This window comes from Adiantum capillus-veneris, chromosome 11 (genome assembly GCF_014529385.1).
Source record: "Adiantum capillus-veneris isolate H3 chromosome 11, ASM1452938v2, whole genome shotgun sequence".
Lineage (NCBI taxonomy): Eukaryota > Viridiplantae > Streptophyta > Polypodiopsida > Polypodiales > Pteridaceae > Adiantum > Adiantum capillus-veneris.
In genome coordinates, this window is record NC_140941.1 from 41,521,749 (window position 1) to 41,540,588 (window position 18,840).

An 18,840-nucleotide genomic window follows, 5' to 3' on the forward strand; every position below is an offset into this window, starting at 1 on the left:
TCAGGTTGAATGCAACAAGAGATCGATGTTCAAAATCCTTCATGCGATGTAAGTTTTTTGGTTTAAGATCTTCCAATAACTGCGAAACATTTGGCGAAGAGGAAATCTTCTCAAGGCATTCTTCAGATAGGGTAACTTAAACATTACGAATCACTCGAGAGGATTTGGCTTGAGATTGTAATCATCTTCCAATAATGAATCCCAAAATTATTCAGAATCTTCTTCAAAAATTGTTACTTCATGACTTGCAATTGGCATATCATCATCCAACAAAGAATCAAAGAAAGCATAGTCGTCTTCAGACTCGGAATCTGTAACTATGTCCTTATCTTTGTGTGGAGATGAAGTATCCCTTGGAAAAACTTCTTGCTGGAAATCATCTTTGTCTTCATCAATTGATTCAAGAGAAGTTAATGAATTCAAAAATTCATCATAATAATTTCTGCATCTGCATCGGAGATCATATTCGCTTCATAATCCATTGTATAATGCTATTTGACTTGTACACGTGAGGCTTGAATTACTCTTTCAGCATGATAAAGCGCGTGTAAAATCAGTTCACGTCCATCTTTGAACAAATTGATAGTATGTCCTCAAAAGCTAATTACTAGATCATATTGGAATAACACCAAGAATCATGTCGTAGTAAGCTAAAGGCATGCCTTTGAAATCCAGTTGATCTGCATAATTTTGAATATCGAACTGCAACTGTCGAACGTTCTCATTACAAGTTAAAACTAATCCATCTGCTAATTCCACATCATATAAGTGAGATGTCTTCTGAGTTGGTAAGCCAAGCTGTTGAACTATCTGAGTGGTGACGAAATTATTCGAGCATCCGCTGTCCACCAAAACATTGATAGAGCGACCATTGAGAGTTTGAAGAAGGCTTAGAACTTGCTTTGAGAGAGGCTCCAAAATTGAAGAGTTGCACTGAGCATGCTTCATAAGAATAGTCTTATCCTCTAAGACATGAATCGTATTGACCACAGATTTCCTTTATCCTGAGCAGAATCTGGTTGTTCAGAATTTGTGACGTTTTCGTGTTGGAATTTCTTTTTAGATTAGACGGATTTGGTTTCTTTGGACATTGATACCATCTATGGTCACCACCGCTAATTGTACATAAACCATCCTTCTTTGAAGTCGAACATGCATTTGACGAAGATCCTTGTTGAGTATGGGAGTGCCGATCTGGAGAAAAATCATGTCCTTTACTACGATCAAGTGGAGGAACATTTGAAGAAGATCTGCTTTGAGATTGTCGATCTTGAGATTAGAACCTTGAAGTTGAATAAGGTGCTGTGGCTTGCTGTCTGAACGGAGATTCTTGCTGCTGACTTTGGCTATAACTTTCTCTATGATCGCGTTGTGAAAAACGAGCGCTATTTGAAGATCTGTCACACGGGAAAAATTCCGTGTAGGGCGCTGATTATCGCCAAGATGCTCCACATATGCAATTGCAACATCCAAGGTGGTAGGGTTGTATTTGTGCACATCGTCCTTCAGGTTGAGTTCGAGTCCGTCGATAAAGCTGTGAAGTTTATTAGAGAGACTAAGGGTCTCTATTTCCAGAGTTAGCCTTTGGAACTCTGTGATGTACGTGGCCAAGGAACCTGTTTGGCTTAGGCGATGAAGAGAGGACTGGGCATGAAAATTCGCATTGGCAGGTTCGAACGCCTTGCGAATAGCACGCCGGAATTTATCCCAAGAAGATGTGTGTTTACCATCAACAACCCGTCGTTGCCACCAAAGAAATGCTGTCTTTGAGCAGAGAACTAGCAAGTGCAACTTTTTTACTCTCGACCAAATTTGTGTTTGATAAGTAAACCTCCATTTTGAACAGCCATTGGTCCAACACGCGCTTGTCGCGGCGACCATTATACGGTTCAGACAGTTTAACATCAAGCTTCTTCTTTTGTGCAACATTAAATTTTTTATAAAGTAATTGAAGTTCACAATTGTCTACCTCATCAGTTGGATCTCGTTCGTTTGGCTCGTCCATTGAAGCTTCGGAAGAAGGTGGTGGAGAAGCAACATTAGTCGTTCGAGAAGCTATAGGACGACTCCAAGAATTGTTTTGCGTCTGCATTTGATCCAAGCGAGAGTGAAGTGATGCGAGGCTTGTGGAAAGTGTGGCCATCTGCTCCTTGATAAGAGTAAAGGCATCATCAAATTGACCGCCTCCGTCTTGAGAATTCGGCATGGTTATGCCTCAAAGGGAACTCTCGAACATGTGCAAGCTCTGGCTCGGGTGCTCCGAGAGCGAAAACTCTGTTCCGAATGAGTTCAGGCTATGGAGTAGAGGAATCTGGAATTATGATGACCACCTCGAGCGTAGGAGAATTTGTCGGTAAAACTCCTCGAGTTTTGTCTACGTATGAGATATACGGAAGAAGGTATGATCATCGGCCATGGTGCTGGTTTCGACGGCGCACAGATAAGTAGCAGAGAGCCAGCGCTAGAGGAGAGAGAAGAGCAACGTAGAAATACTGGAATCCTTGGCTGGCTGTCTCTTTTTTTGGCTTTTTTTATGTTGAATTTTTTTGTTTGAACACATGGGGGTAATTAAGGGTGTTCACATGGGGTTAAAAAAAAAAAAGGTTGGCCGGCCACTTAAGGCATACAAAGTGGGGTAATTTAATTTTGTAGCGCTGGTGATTTTAATACATTGCACGCTGTTGAGGGTTGACGTAAATTAAAGGCCAGCGAAGAGTTACTCTAGCGATTGCAATTTGCAGCGAAGAGGCAACCCAACATGGTGTTTCAGCCTAGCGCATGGGGAAGGGAGGGGTGCGATCCTCTGGGAAGGGGTGCGAATCGGAGGAAGGGGTGCCAGCACAAACGGTCAATTCAGCCCAGCAGTCAGCCAATGCAGAATTTCAGCCAGCACCTCAACGATTCAGCCCCTTGTAAGAATAAATGTCACGTTTGTGACTTAACTACATTACAATACTTACTCATTGATGCAGATATGCGAAGTGCCATGCCAAGGAGGACCCCTGCGCTTGGATGGTCACACCCCTTTGCCCAAGAGACGTGCCTCTTTGCCAAAAGCCATACTCCTTCGATGACTGGTCACACCCCTTTGCTCTACGAGTGCGACTCTTCGCCCAATGGTTGCAGCTCTTCGCCGAAAGGATGTGTCTTTACGTCTAAAGTCGCGTCTCTTCACCATGAGACGTGTCTTTTCATTTATGTCTCTTCGTCTCCTATATAAGGAGCCCTTGTATTACACTTTCAATCAATCAATCAAACACAAAGTCTTCTGAGTCTTTCTTTGAGATGAGTTTAAGTACTTAATAAAGGATTAGTACCTAGAATCCTCACAGTGGTATCATAGCAAAATTTTTCCCGGGACCCGAAGGTTGTGAGCCTCTTACCCTCGCCGCTACCCTCCCCCCCCCCCCCCCCGTTTCCCGGAGTTGCATGGAAGCAAAAGAACGATGGACAAAATACAATCCAACATGAGGTAATCTTCTCTTCTACGTATACATAAGTCAAGCAGAAGATAGAAGAAAGAGATGGATGCTATGGCATACCGGCTGCACTCCTCGCATGCACTTCTCTGAAGGGATGCACCCCTTGCGCTTCAATCTTCCATGCGCTGGAGCTTCCTGCCTCGCACCCCTTGGAGATTATGGGTCGCACCCCTTGAGAGCCTCATTCCCTGGCAGATGCACCTCTTGGTCACGAGCGCTAGCGATGCCTCTCTGGAAGAGCTTCGATGTCTCTTGCGCAGCCTGTTATCTCTTTTTACGTTGATGGTTAGTTTTTTAAAAAAAGCCTTTAATAAATTGGCTGGCCACTTTAACTTTGGGCCAGGACCAATTTAATCCCTAGTGTGCAAAGGCCTCAACATTTAAAAAAATAAACCAAGGCCAGGCAGCGTAAGAAACTGATGGCGCAAATAACGATCACAACCTCCACTCTCTCTCCCGCGTGGTGGATTCTCTCTTACAGTGCTGGCAACTTTCTCGCGTCGGCTTCACGCACGCGATGGATGGCGATCAATTCTGGATTCCAGTGCCTTATCTCTCTTATATAGACGAGGTTCCCGAAGACATCTTGCCGAAAAATCCTCCTCCTGCTCTCGAAGTGATCGTTATACCAGATACCCCAGAATCGGAACCTGCAACGAAGTGGAAGTCATTATTATTTCGGATTCTCCAGAACCCGTTCCAGAACCCGTCCCTGCACCTTTTCCCGCACCACAGGCCGTGCCGGTCCAGCAAGAATATTTACTTTACATCACCCACCGCCACGAGGCACAGTTCCGGACTTGGGTGGTGTGGCATATTTTTTTGACCTGCGACTCTCCGTACCTTCAACATTACTAGTTTATCCTTGGGCGCTACCCCCATCTCGCGTACTCACTGACAGAGTGCAGAGTGGACGTTGTCAACAATATTATATCCCTCTTGCCCCTGGTACGTGTTCACAGCGAGTTACGCATTCTGGAGTACACACCTCTGTCGCCTGCTCCAGCACAGACATCTCCAGTGGAAGAGATCGAGGATCTCGAGGATTGGGACTTCGATTTGGACTTCCTAGCAGAGCTTGGCGAATCGTTAGAACCAGCTTCTTTTGTCCACATGCCCCATACTACTCCAACGTCTCCTCGATACTCTCTCTGAGGCAGAACCATGTCCCAAGCAGAAGAAGATGGCCAGCAGACACCAATGCTTGCTCTCCTCAAGGAACAAATGGAAGCTTTACAACAGACTTTTACAACAAGTCTTGCTTCCCTCAACACTCGTTTGGAGCAGATGCAACAAACACACACCTTCTCGAGCAAACCCTTCTGCTGCTACACCCTCTTCTTCAGAAGCTTTAGTCGACGCACACGAAGACGAACCAGATCCTACAACAGAGGTAGACCAATGGATATTTAAGATGGAGGTCTACCTGTCCAATACGGACTTGGTGGAAAGTAAGAAAGTTGCATTAGCCAGTTCATTATTGAAAGATACAACATTCCTATGGTAGCAACTTTTCCTATGGTGGCAACGTAAAGTTGCTGACTGTAAACACACCCCTTCATGGGACAAATGCCGGCGCTCCATTCACAAAGCATTTGAACCTACGAATGCGGACTTTCATGCCCGGTCTGCTCTCCGCCGCCTGAACCAAACAGGTTCCTTGGCCGCGTATATCACAGAGTTTCAAAGGCTAACTCTGGAGATAAAGACCCTCAGTTCCTCGGATAAACTACACAGTTTTATTGACGGACTAGAACCCAACCTGAAGGATGATGTGCAAAAGTTTAACCCAACTACATTGGATACTGCCATTGCTTATGTTGAACGGCTTGGAGACAATTGCCGTCCAACACGGACCTCATTTATGAACAATCAGTCTTCAACCAGTGGCCGCTTTTCTCAACGTGGTCACCCAAGCAACTTTAATCCTAATCGGCGCTCACTACAACAGTCTCAGTCTTCTAGACAACAATTTTCTAGACAACAGTCTTTTCGGCCTCGGTTCTTTGGACAAGCAGCAGCTTCATGTCACGAGGACGTGGCAGTTATTAACCATGTCACAGAGATGTGGCAACTGCCAACCTTGGTTGTTGGTTTCTTTCCAATGGGGTTTATTTTATTTATTTTGAGACCCTCTTTTTGAAGTAGCAAACGGTCGGACATTGTATGGCCAATGTGAACGGTAGATTCACCCGTAGACGGGAAGTGGTCGGCACTGGAATTCGTATGGTAAGAGGATGTCTAGGCTCAGAGCAAGATCATATAGGTCCCCCCGTCGCACTTAGCAAGTTGGTGGATACTAGGAAGTGAACTCAATTAAGGCATAAAGTCAAGGTGGGACTACCAACAAAAAGTATCCGACAGTTGGGCCACATTGCATTTTTGGATGCGGTCCCAATGAGGATAGATGGTCAGAAGACCAGTGGGAGCCCAACGGAAGCATCTCCTAAAATTTAGGGAACTGCTATTTTGGGCCACGAAATGTGTTCGCGTCATTACCTTCGGTATGACTAGGGGAACACTTTACAACTCTGCCGCGAAGTCAACTGACGCACCAGTTGAGATATTTTTAGCAGGGAAAGCCCAAACTCGGAAACTGGGCGACGTGTCAGCTTGTGAGCGATTCTGCCACTCTGGGAGGCAAAAACGAGCTGCATATCAACAAAGGGGGCGCCATTTTCAGCCACAGGCGGATTGCAACAGGTACAGAAGCTATGGAATGCTTACCTTGCCCTCTATGCACAGTATGGTGACGGGAGTGATGCCCCGCACGCTACATACTGCTCTCTTTCTCCCCTACGTGCAGTTATGTGATGCCCCACAAGAGGGCTACTCATTTGACTGATGTACAGTTGTGTGGGTTCATGCTTTTGTGCTGAGGCAAGAGCCTCCTTGAGCAGGAACAGGGGTAGCTAACTGCTGCTCCAAAGCAGGCACTGGTGAGGGTCATAACCTCACGGTACAGGTGCAAAATCAGCGCTGTGTATGCGCTGTAATTTGACTGTTTTTCAGCCATACGGACGCCAGGATCATTGGGAATCGTGCCCCACTGGCAAAGGACAGTTAGGGGATTGTTTGGGGCTGAAAACAGGGCAAAAACCAGTAAATACAGCGTGCTGAATTTACTGTTTTTGGACAGGAATCAGAGGGTATACGACAGTGCAAGCGAGTTCCAGCAGGGGAATTGGTTTCGCGCAAGTTTTGGGGCTGTTATGCTACCGAAATTTGGCCAAATCAAATGGTATCTAGGTGGATACACGTGAAGGATTCCCAGGACCTTACCTTGTAATTTACCCTCCTAAAGAATAAAGAAATACCGAAAGGGGCGCCAATTTTGGGGCCTACAGGTTGTCGGCGTCTGCTCGGAGCATTCTAGCTTCCGAGCCGTGTGTGTATTCAAGTGTTAACTCCCGTCGCAGGTTCTCTTTGCAAAGTGCTCTGTGTGTGTGTTTAAAGTAAAGAATTTCGGGTGAAAGCCAACGCCTACCGCCCTACGGGCCGGTTTCAGCTTCATATAACGGTTCCTCTTCTAGCAACAACAATCGGAATCGAGGATAGTTTCGGTCCGACCGCCGACGTAACAGCCGTCGTAATGGTTCAGTAGAGCAACAAGCCTTATCATCGGCTCTTTCCACCTCTCAGTCCAGCAGCACAGGATTGTGCACAATTTGTGGTGGATCACACAGGTGGTATGCATGCGCGAAGCGTCCAAACCCTTCAAATATGCGACAAAATTCAAATATGGAGTCATATACAGATTCAGAACACTGTCCACCTCCTATAAAGGACAAAGGCAAACAAGCAGTTCGTGCGATTAGAGTATCTAAAGTGGTTAGTGCCTTAATGTTAAATGCCCACAATCGCACCTCAGCTCCTATTGATCTTTCTAACCAGGTGCTCAGTCTTCTTGGTTTCATTGGTCAACATCCAATCAATGTGCTCATAGATAGTGGATGTTCCACAAATTTTGTCAGCACTTCTTTAGTCAGCAAGCTTAACTTACCAACCCAATAGAGTTTGGAAGCTTTTCAAGTGGAACTTGCAGATGGTTCATTTTTGAACTGCAACAAGAAACTTCAACAGTTACAATTTCAAATTTAGTATTACTAGGATCAGTTAAGCTTTGCAGTAATGCCCTTATCGCACTACGACATGATTCTTGGTCAATCTTGGTTGTATCAATATGATCCTGTCATCAATTTCAAAGATCATTCCATTCGGCTTTATCACGATCATCGAGAAGTGGAACTTCGTGGTCTTTTTAATGCAAAGCCTATCACCTTGATCTCAGCTTTACGAGTTAAGCGTTTGGTTCGCAAGCGTGATTGTGCAACAACCTTGATTATGTTACGAGAAAAAGAAGCAGAAACGGAAGAAATCTCAAGATCCTCAACATCACCCACTGCTTACTTGCAACAACCCTTCTTTAAACCATTCGTGGACTTATTTCCTGATGAGCTTCCAACTACATTACCTCATCGTCGTCCTTTGGATCATACAATCGATTTGATTCTCGGACAACCTCCTCTAGTTCGAGCTCCTTATCGCGTTTCATATTCAGAATCTCAAGAAATTCAGCGGCAATTGGAAGATTTATTGGATAAAGGTCATATCCGTCCCAGCAAAAGTCCTTTTGGCGATCCAGTCTTATTGTTAAAAAAGAAGGATGGCTCCATGCGTCTTTGCATTGATTATCGTGCTCTCAATAAGCTGACGATAGAAATCAAATTTCCTTTAGCTCGCATCGATGAACTCTTTGATCAACTATTGGGTTCAAGGGTCTATTCCAAGGTCGATCTGAAGTCAGGTCATCACCAGATTCGCATTCGAATTGGTGATGAATACAAAACAGCTTTTCGGACAAAGTATGGTCATTATGAATTTCTGGTCATTCCTTTTCGGTTAACCAATGCCCCAGCAACCTTCATGACCTTGATGAATGAAATTTTTGGCCCTTATTGGGATAAATTTGTGATCGTGTACCTCGACGACATCTTTGTCTTGAGTAAAACCATGGCAGATCACAAAGAATACTTGCAGATTGCCTTTGAGACATTACGTACAAATGTGTTGTACATCAACAAGAAGAAAAACGAGTTTTTCAAGGATCACGTGGAATACCTTGGACATGTGATTTCTGCCATAGGGATTGCTGTGGATCCAAAGAAGATTAAGGTCATTGTTGACTGGCCTTTACTCCTCACTATTACAGATGTGCGATCTTTCTTGGGTCTTGCTAATTTTTATCACACCAAAGTCCATAAGTTCTCAGATATTGCTTCTCCTCTAACAGAATTGACAAACAAGGATAAGCTACATTCGACTCCTGAAGCAGAAAAGTCTTTCAATAACTCAAGCATGCTTTGACAACAACACCTGTCTTAGCATTTGCAGATCCTACTCAGCCATTTGATGTGATGACCGATGCTTCTGATGAAGCATTAGGTGTTGTTCTCATGCAAAATGATCGTGTCATTGCTTTGGCAGTCGAAAATTTTCAGCAATACAAATGCGAAACCCAGTATATTCTTGGCTATCGTACATGCTTACCGCACTTGGAAACATTACCTTCTTGGCGCAGATTTAGTGGTTAAAACAGATCATCAGTCTTTAACGTATATTTTTACTCTACCAATGATGGATCCTCGTCAAGGAAGATGGGTTGAATTTTTGGCAAATTTTCACATGGTGATTCAGTATATGCCTGGTCTATAGAATGTGGTAGCAGATGCTTTGAGCCGCATGCCTCAAGCAACCAATTTTGCCATAACAAATGTGCAGATGGAAATTCCTGCGTGTTTCAAGAATGAATATTTGATAGACAAAGACTTTGGAGATGTTTTTCGAGCCCTCAAATCTCTGAGTCCCACTCCGTCAGAGATGAATATGTTTGGAGCATATACAATAGTGGATGAGTTACTCTCTACATGGATTGTATTTGTGTTCCACACAAAGGATCTTTGAGGAAGATTTTGATACAGGAACATCATGAAGTACCTTTTGCTGCACATCCTGGAATTAACAAAACATATCGGCTTTTGTCAGCAACATATTTTTGGCCGCAGATGCAAGCAGATGTTATTAAGTTTGTGAAAGCTGGTCACTCATAACAGATCATGAAAGCTTCTCGACAGTTACCTCAAGGTTTACTTCAACCTTTACCCGTGCCTAACGAAAGATTGGAAAGTATCAGCATGGATTTTATTACCACTTTGCCTCGATCCCCTAAAGGCAATGCTCAAATTCTTGTGGTAGTTGATTATCCAAAATGGTGCATTTTATACCTTGCAAGAAAACAGTTTCTGCTCTGGATGTTGCAACACTGTTCGTACAACATATTTTTAGATTACATGGATTACCAAAGTCCATCATATCCGATAGAGATCCAAAGTTTAAAGGACATTTCTGGACATCACTGTTCAAGTCTCTTGGAACCAATCTATTGTTCAGGTCAGCCTACCATCCTCAAACAGATGGTCAAACAGAACGCGTGAACCAAATTTTAGAACAGATGCTTCGACATTACATTCAGACTCGATTAGCATCTTGGGAGGATTATTTGCCACTTGTGGAGTTTGCTTATAATAACTCTCCTCTTTCGGTAACTCGAATGACACCATTTCAAGCAGCATATGGACATACTCCTCTTGTGCATACGGACTTTGTTCTTCAACACAAAGTAGCGTTAGCAGATCAATTGGTTCAAGAAATGCAAGATGTCCTTCTACAGATTCGAGATAAATTGCTACATGTTCAACAAGGTTATCAGAAGCATGCAAATAAGCATCGTCGATATGCAGAATTTAAAGAAGGTGACTTGGTCTTATTGTATGTAGCACCTCATCGCTACAAAACATTGAAGTCAGTCTTCCCAAAATTGCGATCTCGCTTCTATGGACCTTTCAAGATCATCAAGAAGAATTCAATTCTCAGCTACAGGTTGGAACTTCCGCCTTCATGGGAAAAAATTCATCCAACTTTTCACATTTCTCGGCTCAAACAGTATATTCAAGGAGATTCGCCTGTTGCAAACTTATCTTCTTATGTGCCAGAAATTGAAGATGAACACATTATTCTTGCCTCAGAAAAGATTCTCAATGTTTGTAAAAAAGAAACTAGACAAAAGATCATAACTGAATTTCTTGTTAAGTGGATGGATTTACATGAGTCAGATTCTACTTGGCAAACTGATGAAGAAATGCAACAATATCCTCACCTCCTCCAAGAATTCTTCGACAAACAGCAGACTTTCATTTGACACATGGGTTTTATTTTAAGAGGGAGGGAATGTCACGTTTGTGACTTAACTACATTACAATACTTACTCATTGATGCAGATACGTGAAGTGCCATGCCAAGGAGGACCCCTGCGCTTGGATGGTCACACCCCTTTGCCCAAGAGACGTGCCTCTTCGCCAAAAGCCACACTCCTTCGACGACTGGTCACACCCCTTCGCTCTACGAGTGCGACTCTTTACCGAATGGTTGCAGCTCTTCGCCGAAAGGATGTGTCTTTACGTCTAAAGTCGCGTCTCTTCACCATGAGACGTGTCTTTTCATTTATGTCTCTGTCTCCTATATAAGGAGCCCTTGTATCACACTTTCAATCAATCACAGAGTCTTCTGAGTCTTTCTTTGAGTTCAGGTCAGTTTCTTAAGTCTTAATCATGAGTTTAAGTACTTAATAAAGGATTAGTACCTAGAATCCTCACAATAAAAGGAGCCCAAGGGCCTCTCTCTTCAGAGCATTTTGACACAGAGCCTTAGAGCCAAGGATCCACGGGAGTTGTACTTTGATCAAGCATTAATATAAAAGAAATATCGAGAGGGGTGCCAGTCTTTGGGGCCAATCTCTCTGGGCACGGAACTACGCCGGGCCATGTCGACCAAATTGAACTGTGATCTTGAAGTTGTGAAGTATTTTAAGTGATTCTCTCGTGTGTCTTGTCAGATTCTCTGCTTGGGGTGCCCAAGTTTGTGACAGTGGTATCAGAGCATCAGGCGTGTGCTTTTCTCAAAGAATACCGGTCCTATCAAAGAGAAGATAGGGCACTTGGGCACTTTGGAATTTGATATTAAAGAATCTTCACGTCTCGACCCCGGACTTATTAGCCACTCTTACCCTTACTTTATCTACGTATTGAGCACGCTCTTGTCTTCATCGCTCTGTCTTACAGGGCATAAGTCATAAAGAATCCCAGATTACACATGGGTTCAAACGACGAATCCCGCAAGAATCAGATGAACCCTCTTGATACTTCTGAGACGGGAGGCGGTACTGAAAATTCAAATGGATTAGCAGATTATGAATACGGGCCACCTCGGCCTACGCAGCATCAACTAATGGAGATGCAACGTCAGCAACAGGTTGATGAGTGTGCAAAGATGATGCTCAAATTTGCAAAGGATCCTCAGTATGCCAAATTTTTGACGCGGCACCCGATTGACAAGGTGCACACTCATTGATAGAAAGCCCTCCATTCCCCAATCAAGTTAGCCCTCAAGCAACCTCCTGTTCCACGGATGTTTAGTGAAGATGAAATTGAGGACGTTGTTGAAAAACGAGTTAACCAACTATTGGAGTCAAAAGAAAAGTAATTGAAGAAACGTAACAAGGGAATTGATTTCCCCGGTTACTTGGGCCAAAAATCCTCTTTTGAAAACGCCAGAAAACAAAAGAAGCGTGTACGCTTCGAATGATTGCGGAGTTCGTCCTCATCTTCTTCTAACAGCTTGGACAACCCACCTTCTTCTGACTCGAGTGATGAGGACAGAAAGGGCAAGAAACGATGGAAAGATCATATATTTTATGCAAAGAGGAAGCACTTTTACAGAGCCAATTAGTATGATTTCCTCAACGACAAGGGCAAAAAGGCCAAAGAATTTAAAGAGGGAGGACAAGCAGTAAAGTTTGAGTACTTTTCAGGGTTTCGAGATGCTCCTAAGGCTTAAGCCTTTATCCAACAATTTGATATAACATTTTCTGGAGGCCGCTATACCGAGCACTCCAAGATAAGACGGGCAACATCCTTTTTGAAAGGCAATGCACGGACATGGTGGTTCACTTTCTTGTTAAGAAAACAAGCATCGACAAAGTGGTTGAAATTCAAAAACTCTTTATTTCTTCATGGCTCACACAAGAATACGAACGAGATGTGATTACTGACTGGAACCATATTCGGATGGTCAAGACAGAGTCTTTGGATTCTTACTATGAGAGGTTTTGGGATGTCTTTCTACTTGCTTCATCCTTTAAGAATTCCAATTTAAGGAACATATTGAACGGTTCTGCTGTGGAATTCCAATTTAAGGAACATATTGAACGGTTCTGCACGGACATGGTGGTTCACTTTCTTGTTAAGAAAACAAGCATCGACAAAGTGGTTGAAATTCAAAAACTCTTTATTTCTTCATGGCTCACACAAGAATACCAACGAGATGTGATTACTGACTGGAACCATATTCGGATGGTCAAGACAGAGTCTTTGGATTCTTACTATGAGAGGTTTTGGGATGTCTTTCTACTTGCTTCATCCTTTAAGAATTCCAATTTAAGGAACATATTGAACGGTTCTGCTGTGGACTTCCTAAAGAGATTTGAGACTACTGTCTTGAAAAGAAGTCCGAGTCTATACAACAATTGATGGGACATGCGAAGCGGGGATTTGCTATACATTCGGTTAACTTGACTTACCCACCAGATGAACCTTCGACAAGTCAGAACGAAAACAGATGACGGAGAGATAGACCACCTCCATTGACAGAAGACCAAAGAGATGAGTATTTCAAAGCAGGAAAGTGTTTTGAATGTGGAGAATAAGGGCACAAGAATCAGGACGACTAACAGATTGAAAGGACAACAGGACTAGGCGATACTCGTTCCGTGACAGATTTTAGATAGAACATTATGAATGAATTAGCCTTATTTTGCTCTATGAATTTATAAGACTTTTTGGAAGATGATTTTGAATTTTGATTGAAACTAATATTTTATGAAAGAACCTGCTATTTGTGAGCAAACAACAAGATTAAGAATGAGATGATGATGATTTTGGAGCAGTGACAACTCTTGAATGAACCCGATAACAAATCATGAATTTTGAATCATGAGTGATTCAATGGAACTGTGTGAGCGTATCAAGAGTTTCTATGGGATGAGATGGCCACACAACTAGAACTTAATGATTGAACCACTCTGTTCAGTATGAACTTAGTGATGGATTGGGATCCCCGGAAATGATTACTTGCACACAACAGTGCTTGAAGCGAACGATTACTCGCACTCGACAATGCTTGAAGAAAATGATTACTCGCACACGACAATGCTTGAGGTGAATGACTACTCGCACACGACAAGAGAGATCACAAGTGCCAGAAAATGCTGAAGAGAGGAAAGAGCAAACACTAGAGAGGATAGTAGTCCTCAAACGTTGGCAAGCATATGCTGTAGACTCAACAATGATAATAATACAAGGGGCTTGGGGTCCCTGTATCGGGACTCCCAAGATTTTCCTTGCTCCATCTCCTACACCCCACGACCTGGTAAATATAGGGGCACCCTAATAATTATGCCACATTATCATGTATCAAAGTAAACTGGCCTAGGGGACCAAATTCGGTTCACGGATGGGCATAGTAGGGAAATACTGCAAATACAAGAGACTCTGACTCCAGGAAACCCTAGGAACATGGGTCACGCCTCATGCCAGGTGGGCAATATACATGGCTAGTATTGCGGAGAAGCTAGTGCCCTCTAGGGCTTGTAGGTCATGATGGGTATGGGGGGACTGACTAGCCCTCTCTCCACATTCTCTCTTTCCCCCCCCCCCTCGACACTCATGCACTCTCACACTCTATGTGTGACTTCAATTGCTCGCTTCCTTTTGTAATTATCGGGTCACGACCTTGCACCATGTATACCCTCATTGCATACAACTAATTCCTTTTGCAAGTTGTGAATTACTTTGTCCTCCCGAACCATATGTTTGCTTACTTCTAATTGCATTTTCTTACTCGTCTTGGCATGCATTAGAGTTTTAGCAACCTCCAATTTAGCCGAGCTTGCGTGTTTATCCAGCACAAGTAGGCCTTGTGCTTAAGCAGCTCCTCTTCTTCCGACTTGATCTGTAAAACTCACACGCTACTCAGTTACAGAAGGTAGAGCTTTTATTCGAAACAAAAGGTAGCTCGTGCAGGTAATTGTAAGCCTGTGTCGTGCCGCTTTGCAGACACGGGGTGAAAGACGAGGATCTACATGCATTTTCAAGTTTTGCTAAACTTATTGCTAATGCCAAAATCTGTTATGACATCAAGATGACTGGAATGTATGGTAATTGTGGGTTTTGGGGCCTTTAGATCCGGTTTGATGTCTGCAGGCCAAGATGCAGTGAAGCTGCCAAAATGCGGTTTAATAGGCCAAAACTATAGTGCTTGACATGCTCTCCATGCATGGCTTTACGGCTCGTCAATCGGAGTCCAAACAAGGGAGATATAGGCAATATAAATATTTCTAGGGGTCGGTTTTGTTGTTCTTCAACCCGCCCCGGGACGTGTATCGGGGAACTGGATCAAGATTAATGGGGGGTCGGTTGCTAGTGCCTGGCACAGGTACATGTGTTTTACATGGCTCAAATTGGGCATTAGTGCTCAACTTATGGCTAGTTCAGTTCTCTCCACAGTTTCGGACAACTATTTACTAGGGTAAATTGAAGTGGATGTAATTAAAGTTGTGCTCGGCACTACTTTAGTCGATATGTTGTTCAAATAGGGTACTTGGAAATGCCTTGGTTGACTTGTGTGCCAAATGTGGTGCATTTGTCAAAGCAGAGGTTTTGTTTGACAATGCTTTAGTCGATATGTATGACAAATGTGGCGCTCTTATGAAAGCACGAGCAATTTTTAAAGGGCTTCTCATCCAAACTGTCATTACTTGGAATGCTTTGATTGATAATAGGCCAACATACTTGTGGTCGGGATGCAAAGGAAGGACTATCTCCAAATGCTTTCATCTATGCTTTCACTTTGAAGGGTATTACCCTTATGCGAAACATTGAGATGGATGAGAGAATTCACGGTGTGAGTGCTTGTCAGGATTTGTTGGAGAAAGATGTTGTGTTTGGTAGTGTTTTGGTTGATTAAGCAAGCTGGCCGGTGGCTATTGGAGAGCAGGCAGTGCCTTGGTTGGTATGTGTTGCAGCGTGCCAAATGTGGTGTCCTTTGAGGGCAAACTCAATGGCCGCCCACTATGTAGAAGGCTGCCCATAATAAAAACTAAAAGGGGCTTTTTAGTGTGAATAGGGAATGGAGAGCGATGGCGCAGGCAGCGAGCAGAGAGAGGAGGAGAGGCTTGTGCGCTCATAAGGGCTGGTGCGATGCTTGATTGCGTTTGCAGCTGAAGCGAAAGTTGCTCGGCGTGCGGTGGTGCCCCTGTTCGGCCCTAGTCTCGCTAATTTTCGTGCTGGTCCAAGCCCAACCTGCCACATCATCGGGCTGCTTCCCGTGCCACGTGAGTCACGGTGCCGTGACTGTCGTGGAGGGGTTAGAATAAGGAGTTTTTTGGGGGAATTGGGGGATACTCAGCGTGGTAGGAGACAAGGAGAAAAAACGGCATTCAAAGATTGCAGAGTGACGAGGAAAGAAGGGCACGCCATCTCGTGCACTCGGGAGCTTGAAGTCGTGGGAGGAGGAAACGTGATGTGTGGAGAAGAGTTATAGAAAGTGGAGGAGGGCATGCAAAGAACAGGGAGAAAAGAAGAGGGCGCTCCATCTCAAGCGGCGGGATCTTGAAGGGTGAGAGGAGATAGAGAGGAGTTTTGAGAGGAGGTCTTAAACCATTTTCTTGTGTACCCTAATATTGTGTTTTGTGCAAGTGTTTTAGCCCTCTTTTAATGCATAAGTTCAGAATTTTCTGACCTTATGAAGGTATATATAGAGAAAGACTGACTGATTTCAGGAAGCAATTGGGGAGACAGATGCTATTCGCAATTGTGTCAAAAGTTTATTTCGAGAGAATTTGAAGGAAAGGGAGGAAGCTGTGTCTTTGCTTCAGGAGCTTTCGAAGTCCTCTCATTTGTGTGACAAGATTGTAGCAATAAATGGAGCCATATTGATGCTGGTCAAGACTGCTAGTAGCCATTCAGACAATGTGATTACTGTACAAAAAGCAGATCAAATACTTGATAATTTAGAGAGCTGTGATAAGAGTGTGCATCAAATGGCTGAAAATGGGAGACTGCATCCACTTCTAAGACGACTAGTTGAAGGTAATTTTTTGGAGACGGTTTGATTTTGGAATTTTCCTTAACGGTAACTGGTCTGGAAATTATCTTTTGGTATGCTTGGTTTGGGCAAAGCAATGGTTTCCTTCTAATTTATGTATTTAATTCTTGCAAAGAAACATGTGGGTATTTTCATTTCAGGAGATGAAGCTTTCTTTAAACCAGTTTTTTTCTTTTAAAGAATCGTTCGCTGACCTGTCAAAGGGTTCTTTGCTTAAGTTTGAGGCTAATAATTTCAACAAAACCAATTCTGTCCCCACGTTGAGCTCAAACTGCAGGGTGTTTTGTGGTGATTCTCATTTGTCATTTCCACTTGGCAGCTTGGTAATCTCTCGCCAAACATGACTTTTAGCTATCTTTACAGCCTAGAAAGCCTGGAAAAGAGTTTGACACCAACAAATCTACAAGAAGTAGCTCTTTCAGATTCTCAGATTTTAATTTCAGTTGGCAGCATAGAATACTTGGACAAAAATCCACTTCTACCTGTCTTTCTGGATTACTTGCTGGCTCTTTGTTTAAGTGTTCAGAACTGCAGTTGTAGGGCACTAGATAAAGAAGTTGAGAACAACCTTTCCATGGGCAGATGTCCTCACCAAAATGCAAAGAAGGTTGCTGAAGGTGAAGAGTGGAAAGCCAAGATGGCCGAGCTACCCCAACAACCACCATTATCAGTATGACCGTTGAGGAAGAGCAGAAGAGGAAGACTAGAGCCCTTCACGTGCGTGTTACAGGCCTTAAGGACATCGGAAATGTGGAAGAAGAAGTGAAAAAACTCTTGAAACGCATGGGCATTTCTGAAACCACACACACAAGTGCATGGAGAGTGGGGAAGAAAGGAAACGGTGGGAAAGGAAGTTCTAAGGAAAGAGCACTCATTTTACGTTTCCCTACTGTGGAAACTAGGATAGAGTTCTTGAAGAAGAAAGCAACTCTCAAGAGAAACTGGGATATTTCTGGGCAATGACCTCGCTTCAGGGCAAATTGCACACATGCAAGAGCTGATGCCAAAAATCAAGGCTGCAAGGGAGCATAGTTGACACGTACGGTCACGTACGACGGGTACACGTACGAAGACGTGCGGTACTAATCGAACTAAAAAAAATTAGAGGTACGGTGACGTAATGTACGATGCAAAAAAAAATCATGCGTCTTACACATGATAGATCATATCAGTCATGACGTCAACCTTAGTACTTAGTACCAGGGCTAGAAACAAACATTTTTCCTAACCGATCAAAACAAGGGAAAACTTGAGTTTTTAGGTCAAAATTTGAAGCTTTTGCCGGTAATTACACTAAAACTTGTGTAAATTTGCCGGTTTTCTTAGAGGCAAGCTCAAAATCTAACCGGGATTTTATAATTTCAACCGGTTAAAATACACTAGACCCCCGCTTTTTTCTAACACTGCTTAGTACTAAATACTTGTAACTTAAGTCTTAAAAGTTAGAACATGAAAGATCTGTCCATGGACATTGGAAACGGCAATGTCCGAAGAAAGAAGAATCATGATCTCCAAAGTGGTGGCGGCCATAGTAGATCCGCTACCCAAGCCTCGTCGCACATAGGTCATGGTGGTTTGAGCCAATGCAGCCATTGGGTTCTTGTTCAAATGCAGTCGAGATGCAAAACATTCCCACACCAAAAATCGCCCCGCAAAAAAGAAAAAAAAAAAAAAACCGGACGACTCATGTACGGAACGTACTAGTCGTACGGTACGGTAACGTACGGAACGTCCCGTACGTCGAACGTGGACAACCCTGCAAGGGAGTAGGGGAAAATTGCTTTCTATAGAGGGGGTAGAGTGGTGATCTTGGAAAGACACACTACATGACGGTGCAAGACCTATGGGACCACCCTGAAAATGGTAGTATGGTATTGTAATGGATCAATGAAGCTAGATGTCGGTGTATTTGAGAAGAGACATTATTTTCTACTTTGAGACACATCAAATTCCCGGTGTCACACTTCCTAGAGAGACATGATACCATTTGGAGACCACTTGTAGACAAGAGGTGAGATCAAAACATAGAGGAAGTTGGTCAGGAAGTGTGGCAGTTCTATTCAAGGAAGAGTTGCACTCT

At 43.5% G+C, this 18,840-nt stretch overlaps 1 protein-coding gene across 1 annotated transcript in view; it reads left to right on the plus strand.

The window, feature by feature from the left end:
• Nucleotides 1-18,840, plus strand: part of LOC147447151 (U-box domain-containing protein 44-like) — a 112,186-nt gene that overhangs the window by 41,178 nt on the left and 52,168 nt on the right. The window contains exon 2 of the mRNA XM_086523036.1: nucleotides 16,435-16,744. Within this exon, the coding sequence (XP_086379162.1) occupies nucleotides 16,435-16,744 (310 nt within the window). The remainder of the gene's footprint in view (nucleotides 1-16,434; nucleotides 16,745-18,840) is intronic.